The following is an 11722-nucleotide window of genomic DNA, read 5'->3' as shown; positions in this document are numbered from 1 at the left end:
GCTCCCCTAGCTGCTCCAGCTGCTGCCTCAGCCGCGCGCCGCGCCCCGCCCCTCCGCGCCGGATGGCCCTGGTCACGCGGGGACGAAGGCGCATGCCTGCTGGGAGATGCAGTCCCCGCCTGCGCAGGCTTTTGCACATGCGCAGTTTTGTTTCCTCCGCGGGGCGAGCGTGGAGGGCGAATCTCCAGCCCCAGGCGAAAGGGTTTCTGGGAGTAGTAGTCTTCCTCCGCTGAGCTGCGAGGCGCGGCGCCCGCTGGTTCCTGCTCCAATCCAAATGCATCTTTTCCGGCCCTGGCTTCGGGTTTGGCTGCGGCGCTCTTCTCTCAAGGGACGGGCATTGGATGAACGCCCCCATGAACTTGTAGTTCCAAGTAGTATCGAGGGCCATGGAGGACGGGGGAAGGTGCTATGGTAAAGATAACGAGGTAGACGGGTCGCCCAGAACAGGTGACTTGGAAACTGAGCCCTAAGTCGCTTTACTCAAGCTCTTAGGTGTGTGGGACGTGAGGAGAGGCTAGGAGAACAGCTGTTGAAGTAAGTAGAGGGCATTATAAGGGCCTTGCCTTAAAAAAAAAAGAGGAAAAAGTAAACAGCCGTAAGAGAGGAGCTGCCTGGCAAGGAGGGCCTGAGAAGAGAAGAGCAAGGGGTTTTGTCCCAAGTGTCTGAGCTTTTGAACACAGGAGTAATGGAGACGCACACGTGGTCCAGCCTGGAAGGCCCAGTACTGCCTACGAGACAGAGGTGTCCACTTGTGATGATGGGGAAAGAGCAACCAGATGGGGTGCAAATCAAAAAAAAAGGAGGCCCATGTGGGTAGATGAGGTCGGGGTGAATATGTATGGCCTCGAGGGTATCTAGGACACTCAGACTGAATGAAAGGGAACCAAGCAACAGACAACACTTGTCGCCCCCCGAGCGATGACCAGTTGAACAGGAATTTTTAAATCCTGTTACCCATCTTTAGAAATAAGATGGAGGATGGTTTGGAGATAGTGAGGGCAAAAGCAGAAGCAGGAAAACCAGCGAGGACCCTTTTGTAGTCTTCCAGGAGACTTGATGTTGCATTGGAGCAGAGGGAGGTGAAAAGTGATTAGATTTTAGAAATGTTTTGGAGAAAATAAGTGTCAGAACTTGGGGTGAATGAATGACAACGTCAAAGATGATTTCCAGGTTTCCAGCTGGTATAGCTGGGTAGCTGCAGGGCTGTTTACTGACACGGGAAAAGGGAAGGAACAGAGTTTGGAGGGGACGAGCAAAGGTTCAGGTCTATGTTAAGCTGTATATAGATGCCTTTGAGTCATTCAGGAGAAGACGTGGAAGAGACCACAGAATGTGGGATCTGGGCTCAGAAGAGCGGCTTCACCTACAATGTAGGGCCCAGGCCCCCTTAACAGAGACACCCCAAACCTTTCAAGACTCAGTCAAAGGCCTACCTTTATGCCAGTTGGAGTCAGAGCAAAGGAAAATGCAAATACAATGTGATTGTAGCAGGATTATTCAAAGTACCCAGAAAGTGGAAACAAACCAAATGTCTATAATTGGATGGCCGGATAAACATAACATGGTATAGACAGACATACAATGGACTATCTTTCAGCCTTAAAAAGGAAGGAAATCCTGACACATGCTCCAACGTAAATGATGTTGAAGACACTATGCTGAGTGAAATAACCCAGTCACAAAAGGACAAATATTGTATGATTTCACTTATATAAGGTACCTAGTATAGCCAGGGGCTGGGGGCAGTGGTAATGAGCAGTGATTGTTTAATGGCTAGAATTTCAGTTTGGGATGATGAAGAAGCTCTAGAGATAGATGGTGGTAATCGTTGCATAACGATACTTAATGCCATTGAACTGTGCACTTTAAAAAATGATTAAAATGGTAAACTTTATGTTAGGTATATTTTACCACATGTTAAAATGTTAGGTATATTTTACCACAATAAAAATATTTTAAAGAAAATGTGACATCTTGCAGATAACTTTTTTTTTTTTTTTTTTAAGAAAAGAGACAATTTTACTAGCATGTTAAAAGAGCTTGTTTCTGGCGGACTGTCTTGGGGTTATCTGGTCAGAGGTGGAGGAATCGAGAATAAGGTCTGTGCCTTGAAAAATCCCAACCGTGAGGGAGGAGAGAAAGTTGGCCCAACACAATTTACAGTAAATGCAATGCAGGAGCAAGGAGCAGCCCATCCTGGGGTTCTCTGATGGTGAGGTAGTGGTCAGCCACAGGGGAGTCACTAGACCTAGCAGTAGCAGCTAGAACCAAAGCAGGCTAGAGGTTGAGAGACTATAACATAGCAATGCTGAGCAAGGAAAAGCAAGATGTGGGATGTGGGATCAGGGAAGCAGGCAGCCACAGGAAGCACTTTGGCCACAGGACACAGGCAGCCCAGGCCTCAAGCAGGAGACCAGCAAGCGGTCAGGATTAAGCAGTTGCAGGTCAGTATGGGCTGGAACAGCCAGGAAAGAAGAGACGGGAGGAATAGGAAGCCCTCCGTTGGGCCTTGCGAGACAGGGAGAACCTGTGGAGGCAGGCATTCCAGGTGCGTGGAACTGCAGGTGCAAAGGGGAGTTCTGGCTGGGCTCCAGGATTCAGAGGCGCCAGGCAGGTGGGTCCCTCTCTCATGAGCTTCCTAGAGCAAATGTCTTTCCCTCCCCTAACCTCACTCTCCTCCTCTGTAGAATGGGACCACCTTGGCCCCACAGGGTGCTTCTGAGTTTGAACTATGACAGCAGACATCCCCCGTGAGTGTCATGGCATGTTCATTCACTGGGGCTGCCATAACAAAGTATCACAGGCTGTGGGGATTAAACAAGAGAAATAATTTCCTCTCTATTCTGAAGGTCGCAATCTGAGAGCGAGGTGTCAGCAGGTTGGTTTCTTGAGGCCTCACTCCTTAATTTGTAAATGGATGTCTTCTACCTGTGTCTTCACATGGCTTTCCCTCTGTGCATGTCTGTGTCCTAATGTCTTGTAAGGACACCAGTCATATTGGATTAGGGCTCACCATTATGACCTCATGTTCTGTCTTCAAATTCAGTCACATTCTGAGGTACTGAGAGTCAGGACTTCTTCATGTGAATTGCAGGGGGTGGAGACACAATTCAGTCCATAACACAGGGTCGCAGTGACATGAAGGGCAATTGGTGTGAGGCATCAAAGACCAAGAGGCCCTGTGAGGGGACCTCGAATACTATGGCATCAGGGTTTGGTGGGCCATGGAGGTGAGTCAGCAGAAGGGATATCTCTGAGGTCAGGGGTGCCTTCCTAGTGCACATTTTTTCCTCAAAGAGACGGCAGAGTTGGGGGTTTGGAGAAGCATAGACACGACAGTACTGGGAAGAGTGGTCCCCATCACAAAGAGGCAGCAAAAACCCCATCCAGCCAGGTCAGCTCACTTCTTTCTCCAGACAAACACCTATCACACTCAGCAGAGCCGGAAGAGCCTCAGCGACACGCAGACATCCTGCCCCATTTTACTGATGAGGAAACTCAGGTCTGGGCGGGGGCGTGGACCACTCAAGTCTCCCAGCACGTAAATGGAAGAGTCCAGACTGGGCCTGGGTCTTCTCCCTCCCAGTTTATTTATTTGACATTTTTATTTATTCAGCACTCACTGTGCCCTGTGCACCGTTCTAGGAGCTGTTAAATCAAACAGGCAAAGATCTCTGCCCTCATGAGGTCATGATTAGTGAGGAGAGAGAGACCTTTCCACAATAAAGACTATATGGTATATTGAATGGCAATAACAGCTATGGTAAGAAGAAGGAGGGTAGGAATATGAGGAGGGGGACATTTGCAATTTTATATCTTTTGTATCAGGTGGCCACGGAAGGCTTTACTGAGAAGATACTATTTGAGCAGAGATGTGAAGGAGCAAACCAGGGTCGTAGTGAGAGGAAGAATATTCTAGAAAGAGAGAATAACAAAAACGAAGGCCTAGAGCCAAGGCTACTTGGCATGCCTAAGACCAGCAAGGAGGCCAGGGGGGCTGAGGCCAAGTGAGTGAGTGCAGAGAACAGCAAGAGATGGGCTCAGAGAGCCCATGGGTAGGGGCGAGGCGGGAGGGGATGATAAGTGTGTGTATTATATGTAATATCATTTTACGCGTACACGTGCACACGCACGCATGCGCACGCGCGCATGCACACACACACACACACACACACACACATATATAGAGAGAAGATGCAAATGTGGTGAACTGTTAACATTTGGAGAATTCGGGTAAAGGATAGGAAGGGATTCTTTATACTACTTTGCCACTTTTCTGCGTACGTCTGAAATTATGTCAAAATAAAAAGTTAAAAGTAAAACAGGACACCATAAAGAAAGTGGAAAGACAAGACCAAACGGGGAGAAGGTATTTGTGACGCATAACCAACAAAGGATCGCCATCTAGAGTACGTAAAGGACTTTCATGAGTTCTCAAGAAAGACAACCCAACAGAAAAATGGGCACACATCTCACATGGAACTTACGGGAACAGCCCGAAACATACAGTGAGATGTCCAGCCTCGTCAGGAAGCGACGAGTATACATCAGTCAAAGGTAAGCGCTGCTGAAGATGTGGAGCAGATGAGCGCACATCCACTGCGGATGGGGCTGTAAACTGCTGCCGCCACTTTGGGAAACGTTGGGCAGTATCTAATTGGGTTGATACTACATGTCCCCGGTGCCCCAGCAATTCTGGGTGTCTGTATACCCTGGAAAGACTGCTGCCCACAAGTGCCAGGAGGTCTGTCCAGAAAGAATGGTCATAGCCACCTGAACAGGAACCACGGAACCCTCCCCGTGCCACCTTCCTTGGATGAGAATTCAGAATCATTGCATTACGGTTGGGGAAATTGAGGCATGGAGTGGAAAAGAAGCTGCCCGAAACACGATGTGGGCTCTGAGGGAGGGTCGGAGGTCTGCACGGCAGGGAAGGGGTGAGGGAAAGAGAGAAATGGGAAGAGGGGAGGGGAGAGGAGGAAAAGGATAAGGGAGAAGAGGGGAGGAAGCTCTCCTGGTCTCACCGGGTGGACTGGAAGCCGGAGCAGAAGGATCCCCAATGTATCTCTTTTCTCCCAGCCACCATCCAGGCTCCTGGAGCTTCGGGAGGGGATTCTGAGTTAGCTGCCCCAACATTTGTCCCAGAAAGAGGTTCCCACGGGAGGAGCAAAGAAGAATCTGCCCAGTGACTCAGCATCCCTCCTCCCTCCGGGGTGTCCCAGGCTCTCCAGCAACCCTGGCAGCACTGGGTACTTTCTCCCTAGGAGAGGCTTGAGCACAACAGGTGTGCAAATATGCAAGAAAGCCAGGGGCCTCTGGGCCTGTACATGAAAGTAGAACCCCTCCCTAGCTCCCGAAGGCCACTCAGCCAGCAGGTGGCGCCAAGGCCATAGTGCTGTGCCAACGGCCCAGCAGATGTGCAATCACGTTTTTTTGTTTTTTGTTTATTTGTTTGTTTGTTTTTGCTCAGGACCAAGTTTAATTCTTGGGCAAGTGTCTGTGAATGGAAAGGGAACAACAGAGGATTTAGCGCACGCCCTCCCTCCACCACCCCTTAGGACAAACTGCCTGGTTCAGGCCGCTGAAAGGGAGGGCGTCCAGGCTAGATGGGGCCTCCTGAATTGCCCGGTGCCAGGCAGTGAGCATTGGCATAGCCAAACGTGGCAGAACTTTGAGACATCCTGGCCTTTACAGTGAGAGCCTGGAGATAGGGTAGCCCCTTGGGAGGTAGGTACCAAACCCGCTGGGTCAGGGCTGAGGTCACCTGCGGAATGCTGGGATGCCAGGGCCTTCCTAGCCAAAATCTCTGTCTGTGGGTAGTGTGGCAACTTGTGTCCACATTACTGGTTCTGTAACATCAGGTGTGTGTCCCCATCGGACCAGTGGGGCCACAGTCTTTCACCACTCTACTTGACTTGCATAGGCCACTTGGGCAAGGGCTAAGTGTTCCTGGAGTACTGTGCCCCCTCGTGACCACCCCCTTACAGCAAGGGGTAAGCTGAGGCCTCAGAAAGGCAGAGGCTTGCCGAAGGGCCCACCGGGCTTCTTCTTCATAATTCCCTGGCTCTTATAAAAATTTTCTGCTTCAACCATCTTCTCAGAGAAGTGTGGAAGCCACAGGGACATTCAGAAGGAGCCGTAAGTTGCAGCTGCCTGTGGCGCTGGCTGGGTAAACCACTATGGAGCAGAACCACTTAGCTGAATGGGCTCTCTTGCCTCCTGCGAGTGGATGTCACTTCTTGCTCCCTGCATCCTCTGGGTGCCCTCCAGAGCCTCACCCACCCCCCTGCCCCAACCGCAGGCCCCAGGGTCTAGTCACATGCTGTGTGAGTGCTGAAGAAAGTCCCCGTCGGACTCCTGGGATCCTGCCCCTGTCCTCTGAGGCTGAGCTCCCGCAGGCTGAGAGCAGAAGGCAGAGCAGCATGGTGGATGCCACTACCCCAGGTTGGGATCCCAGCACCTCCCAGCACGTCCACTTACTGTCTCTGTGCCTGGGCCCAGTTCTTAACCTTCTAAGGCCTGAGTTTCCTCACCTGCAACATAAGGTTCAGGGGAGTCCCCTGGTCAGAACCTAGAGGGGTGCGAGCTCCACATTTGCTAACAGTCTCAGCTGTATATCCTGAGCCATCACTGCTCTAAAAGGCACCAGGCCTGAGGCTTCCTCTGCGTCAGTGCTGGCCCAGGTCCTCCACCTGCCTTGGCTTTGACCCTCTCCCCACCCTCACAAGGTAAGAGTTGTTATCTCTGCTTTACGTGAGGACACAGCATCCCAGAGAGATTGACTAAAAACCAGCGGGGAAGTGGCGCAAGTGGGATTTGAACCCAAGTTTATGGTGAAACTGAGGTGGGGCTCACATGGCTGTACCCCAGAGCTGCTCTGGGTCAATGATCAAGCGCAAACTATTAAAGGATTTTTATGTAGCTATAGCAGAGCTTGACCGTTTGAACTCGTACTCTGTAAAGTCTACCTGTCAAAAAAACCTCACTTCGCTTTCTTTGACTTGAGAGCCCCCTACCTGAGATCCCAGGCCTGACTATTCCTTTCCAACCTCAAACCTTCAGACGTGTCATAGAGTCTTACGGTTTGATGGAATCATAAAGGCTACATGGTCTGTCCTCACCTCTCTCTAATGGATACCAGAATTCCTACATCGGCTGCAACATTACGTTGCAGGTAACAGAAAAGTCCACTCAAACTAGCTTACACAGTAACCTCCACTTGCAGGCAAGGTGAGACCCGGCAGCTCAGTGATGTCATAAGGATCACGCTCTCCACTCTGCCTCCCGTGGTGCTGATCTAAGGGGCCTGCCTCGCATCCCAAGATGTCTTCTCTGTCATATCTAGCCACGCTTCCTTGTTTATTTCCAGGAAAAGAGAGAGTGCCTGGCATTCCCACCAAAAGTTCTGAGATGTGTGCTAAGTGGACTGGCTTAATCACATATGCACCCTGGACAATCACCGGTGGTGGTGAGGAAACCGAAGGCTCCAGCTGACTTGAGTCGAATGTCCCTTCCCCAGATCCTCAAAGGGAAATTGAGGCCTGATTGGGAGGCAGAGCGGGAAGGGGAAATGAATGCCGTAGAGGCCAGGCATCAGATGGCCCCTGCAGTTTGGTCTCCTACAATTTCCCTGCCAAGTGGTTGTCCGGACTCAGTTCAGTGTCTCCTAGGCCACCTCCAGCCATTGTCAGGAGGCCTTTCTTGTTGACGTGTCTCCCCCAGGAGTCCTATCTTAGGTCCTGGCTTCATCTGCTGAGGCCCCAAGAACAAGGTGGTTCTCTTGTGTCTGGCAGCTTTTTGGAGTCAGAGTAGGGAATCGAGGTCCCCTTGTCACAGTTCTCCTCCAGGTAAAGCTCCCTAGTTTCTCACTGTTCTACATAGGATTCAGCTGCATAATTTAGGACACGTTTCCTAACTTTTCCAGGCTTCATTTTCCTCGTCTGCCAAAGCTAGGGACAATCTGAGCTTCTCAAACTGATGGGGAGCCAGGTAATGGGTATTGGCAAAATCCCCAAAGAAACATTCTATAGCATTTAAAGTCCTGATTTTAGTGGAAGTTTTTCCCCCAATGGATATTTGAAATATTTTACTGTAGACAACTCAACAATACAAGGACAAATAACCCAATTTAAAAATGCACGAAGGACCTGAATAGACATTTCTCCAAAGAAAATATCCAAATAGATAACAAGCTCATGAAAAGATACTCCATAGGGAAATGCAAATCAAAACCACAATGGACTAGCACTTCACACCCACTAGAATGGCTATAATAAAGAAGAGAGACATAGCAAATGATGGCAAAGATGTGGGAGTGTTGGAACCCTCACAGATCACTGGTGAAAATGTTACAGGCTTTTTCCAAAATAGTTTGGCAAGTCCTCAAAAACTTAAACATAGTTACCATATGACCCAGAAATTCCATTTCTAGGTATATATATCTATATCTATATGTGTATTATCTATCTATCTATCTATCTATCTATCTATCTATCTATCTATCTATCATCATTATTATCTATCAATCATCATCATCTTTCTATCATCGATCATCTATGTATCTATCATCATCATTACCTATTTTTCATCTAACAATCAATCATCTATATATCCAAGATAACCGAAAACATATGTTTACACAAAAACTTGTATATTGTTATTCATAGTGACACTTTTCCTAATAGCAAAAAAAACTCATTTTTGTCTATCAGCTGGTGAATGGATAAACAAAATGTGGTCTATCCATACAGTGGAATGTTATTCAGCCATGAAAGGAATGGAGTACTGATTCATGCCACAACATTGATGAACTTTGAAAACATGCTAAGTGAATGAAGCCAGACACAAAGTGACACATAGTACATGATTCCATTCATATAAAATATAAAATATCCAGAATAAGCAAATCCAGAAAGACAGAAAGTAGATTAGTAGTTGCCAGGGGCAAAGAGGAGGGGAAAATGACGAGTGACCGCTAATGGACACAAGATGTCTTTTTAGGATGATAAAAACGTTCTGATTTGTACACTTTAAAAAAGTGAATTTTGTCTACGGCCATGCCACCCTGAACGTGCCTGATCTCAGAAGCTAGGCAGGGTCAGGCCCGGTTAGTACTTGGATGGGAGACCACCTAGGAAGACCAGATGCTGAAGGCGTTAAAAAAAAAAAAAGTGAATTTTATAAAATCACCCCAGTTGAGAACCATTGCTTAACTGCTGCCTAGAATTGCACGGTGTACACCCACCATCTTTCCTTATCCACATTCCGTGTGATGGACACAAAACCAGCTGCAATAGAACCCTCATTCTTTGGCTAAGAACCTATGATGAACATAATCAACCACCCATAAATGGATGTGTGCTCCAGAAAGCAGTAGCAGTATTCCATGGGTGGACACGCCATGATTTCTCTAAACGACAGCCTCTTGAAATATATTTAGGTCGTTTTTGGTTTTTCACCATTAAACATCATGCCTGTGCGGATTTTAAGATGAGACTTGGGCTTTGAAGACCTGTTGGACCTAAGGAGGACTGCTTTGTCCTCTGCCTCCTCTCTCTACTTGTGGCTCTGACCTTCCCAGCTCTACCCTTAGCTTTCGGAGGAAGTGCCATGAGCTGCTCTGGGCCTTGGTTTCCCCACCGGTGGGCTTCGGTGGGAACGCCCTTAGTTGCTCTCTTCCGTTTGCCCAGTTTCTGAGTCTCCTTTAGGAGAACAGGAGCCCCACAGCGAAGGGTGGGCTGGAAAGTGAACAGGCAGATCCCAGTAATGAGGAAATGGGAGCCCTTGAGAGAAGGATGGTCCCCCTCTAAGCTGCTGCCGGGGCTGCCTTTTCCACAACTGGGAATCCTCACCCCATCCCGTCCTGGACAGCATCCCAGCCTTGCCTGCAGGGACCAGCCAGGGGGAGGGGGTATAGTGAGGCTCTCCTGGAGAGGCTGCTGCCATCACAGCCACGAGGGACTGTGACCCATGAATTGTCAGATCTTATGATGTTTTTGAAGTCAGGCATCCAGATTTTTAAAGGGTGACAACCAATTTTTTTAAATGTATGGGACACTGTGAATGTCAACCCGAGCACGGCCTCAGATTGGACTAACTCTTTGTGCACTTGGCTAAGGAACTGCCATTTACAGAATTTACATTGTGGGCAGTTGTTTGGGGCTCAAGCCAGAAGAGCCAGGCAGAGACAGCACAGAGTCCTGGCCTGTCAGAGCTGGAGGCGGCCTCCTCATGGCACAGGTGGGATGCTGAGGACCAGAGCGAAGGAACTTGCCCAATATCACACAGGCCTCCTGCCTCACTCCGAGGCCCTGGCCTGTTGCCCAAACCTCCTCGCCTCTTAACCAATGATATTTCGGAATGTTGGTCAACACTAGGTGTCTGGCCAGGAAAGGAGAGGCCACTTTCAGGAAGGCACCAGCCATGCATGTCGCCAGAAGCCCTTGGGCAAGGCAGCCAGAGTAGCATTTAAAAGGGACTGCAAGTGGCAGTGGATCAGAGAAAGGACAATGGCACGGGCCTGGATGGCACTCATGCTGGTGGTAGGCTTGGCAGCAACGGCCTGTGTGGCCCAACGCCGTCTGAGCTATGAGGAGATTGTCACTGAGGCCTTGTGGATCTTCAATCAGGGGCGACGGGGACAGTCCCTCTTCGGCCTGGTGGAAGCCATCCCACCGGCAAATTCGGTGAGTGTCCACAGATCCTGGCCAGGGAAGTGGGTGACAGCTCTGAGGGTGGCATCTGGGAGGGAATGCCGGGCGCAGGCCCAAAGGACTTGGTTAACATTAGCTGTTATTATTGTTCTAATGCTTTTCCCGCCAGCAGGTAAGAAAAGGTTGTAACCCCAGGCCTGACAGCTGACTAGCTGGCAAATCTGCGGCTTCAGCCAGGCATGAAATAGGGGTTCTGGGAATCAGCCTGCACTCAGGCCCTGGGCTTGAAGGAATATGCAGAACTGTTTCAAAGGACAGACAGGAGAGGGACTGGTCTCACCAGAGCCTCTCCTGGGGCTTCCAGTGTCCCCTTCCCGCCCCATTTCCTCTCTCCTGGTAAGTTGGTATGCTTGTTCCTATGTCACAGAAGAGGAAATTGAGGGGCAAAGATGAGAAGTGACCCCTCCAGGTCAGACAGCTACGAAGCGGTTTCCTTCGGCTAGTTTCCAAAATCCCCACACACCCCAAATCTCTGCTGAGGCCACTTAAGAGCAGACCTCAGTTCCACCCCTTCCAGCCTGTCACTGTGACCTCTCCACACCTTTGTTCCCTCATCTGCGAGAGGGAGGTAGGCGATCAGGGGTTTTCTCTCGCTTCCGTAGAACTCCACCACCAGGACGAAGCTCAGCTTCAGGATTAAAGAGACGGTGTGCATTGCAGGGAGGCGGACAGAACCCCGAGAATGCGCATTCAAGGCAGACGGGGTGAGTCTCCCAGCCTGGGCATCTGCCTCCACCCACCTCACCTGGCCACGTGGGGTCTCACTATGGAAGCCTTTTTAAAAATCGGTTTTTTCCTTATTGCTTTTTCTTACTATAAATTGTTATCGATCGTTTTTTTTTTTTTAGCAACTCATTCTAAAAAAAAAAATGCTCGATAGAAAAAAAACAAAGCAGGACCGTAATCTGCCTAGAGATAACTGCTTTTATAAAATAAGAAAAACAACGTTTGTGATAGCATATTAACAAAATGTGGAGAAGCAAAATAAAATAAGGTAAATATCGGCTCCA

General features: G+C 49.2%; 1 protein-coding gene across 1 annotated transcript in view; it reads left to right on the top strand.

Annotated features, from left to right (window-relative positions):
• The first annotated feature begins 10413 nt into the window (after positions 1-10413).
• The window catches only part of CAMP (cathelicidin antimicrobial peptide), a 2953-nt gene continuing 1644 nt past the window's right edge, over positions 10414-11722 (top strand). Inside the window, exons 1-2 of the mRNA XM_011375446.2 lie at positions 10414-10685; positions 11315-11470. Of these exons, the coding sequence (XP_011373748.1) occupies positions 10509-10685; positions 11315-11470 (333 nt within the window). The 5' untranslated portion in view covers positions 10414-10508. The remainder of the gene's footprint in view (positions 10686-11314; positions 11471-11722) is intronic.

Source organism: Pteropus vampyrus, unplaced genomic scaffold (assembly GCF_000151845.1).
Source record: "Pteropus vampyrus isolate Shadow unplaced genomic scaffold, Pvam_2.0 Scaffold271, whole genome shotgun sequence".
NCBI classification, from domain to species: Eukaryota; Metazoa; Chordata; class Mammalia; order Chiroptera; family Pteropodidae; genus Pteropus; species Pteropus vampyrus.
The sequence above is the reverse complement of the archived record's forward strand: the minus strand, read 5'-3'. Positions and strand labels throughout refer to the sequence as shown.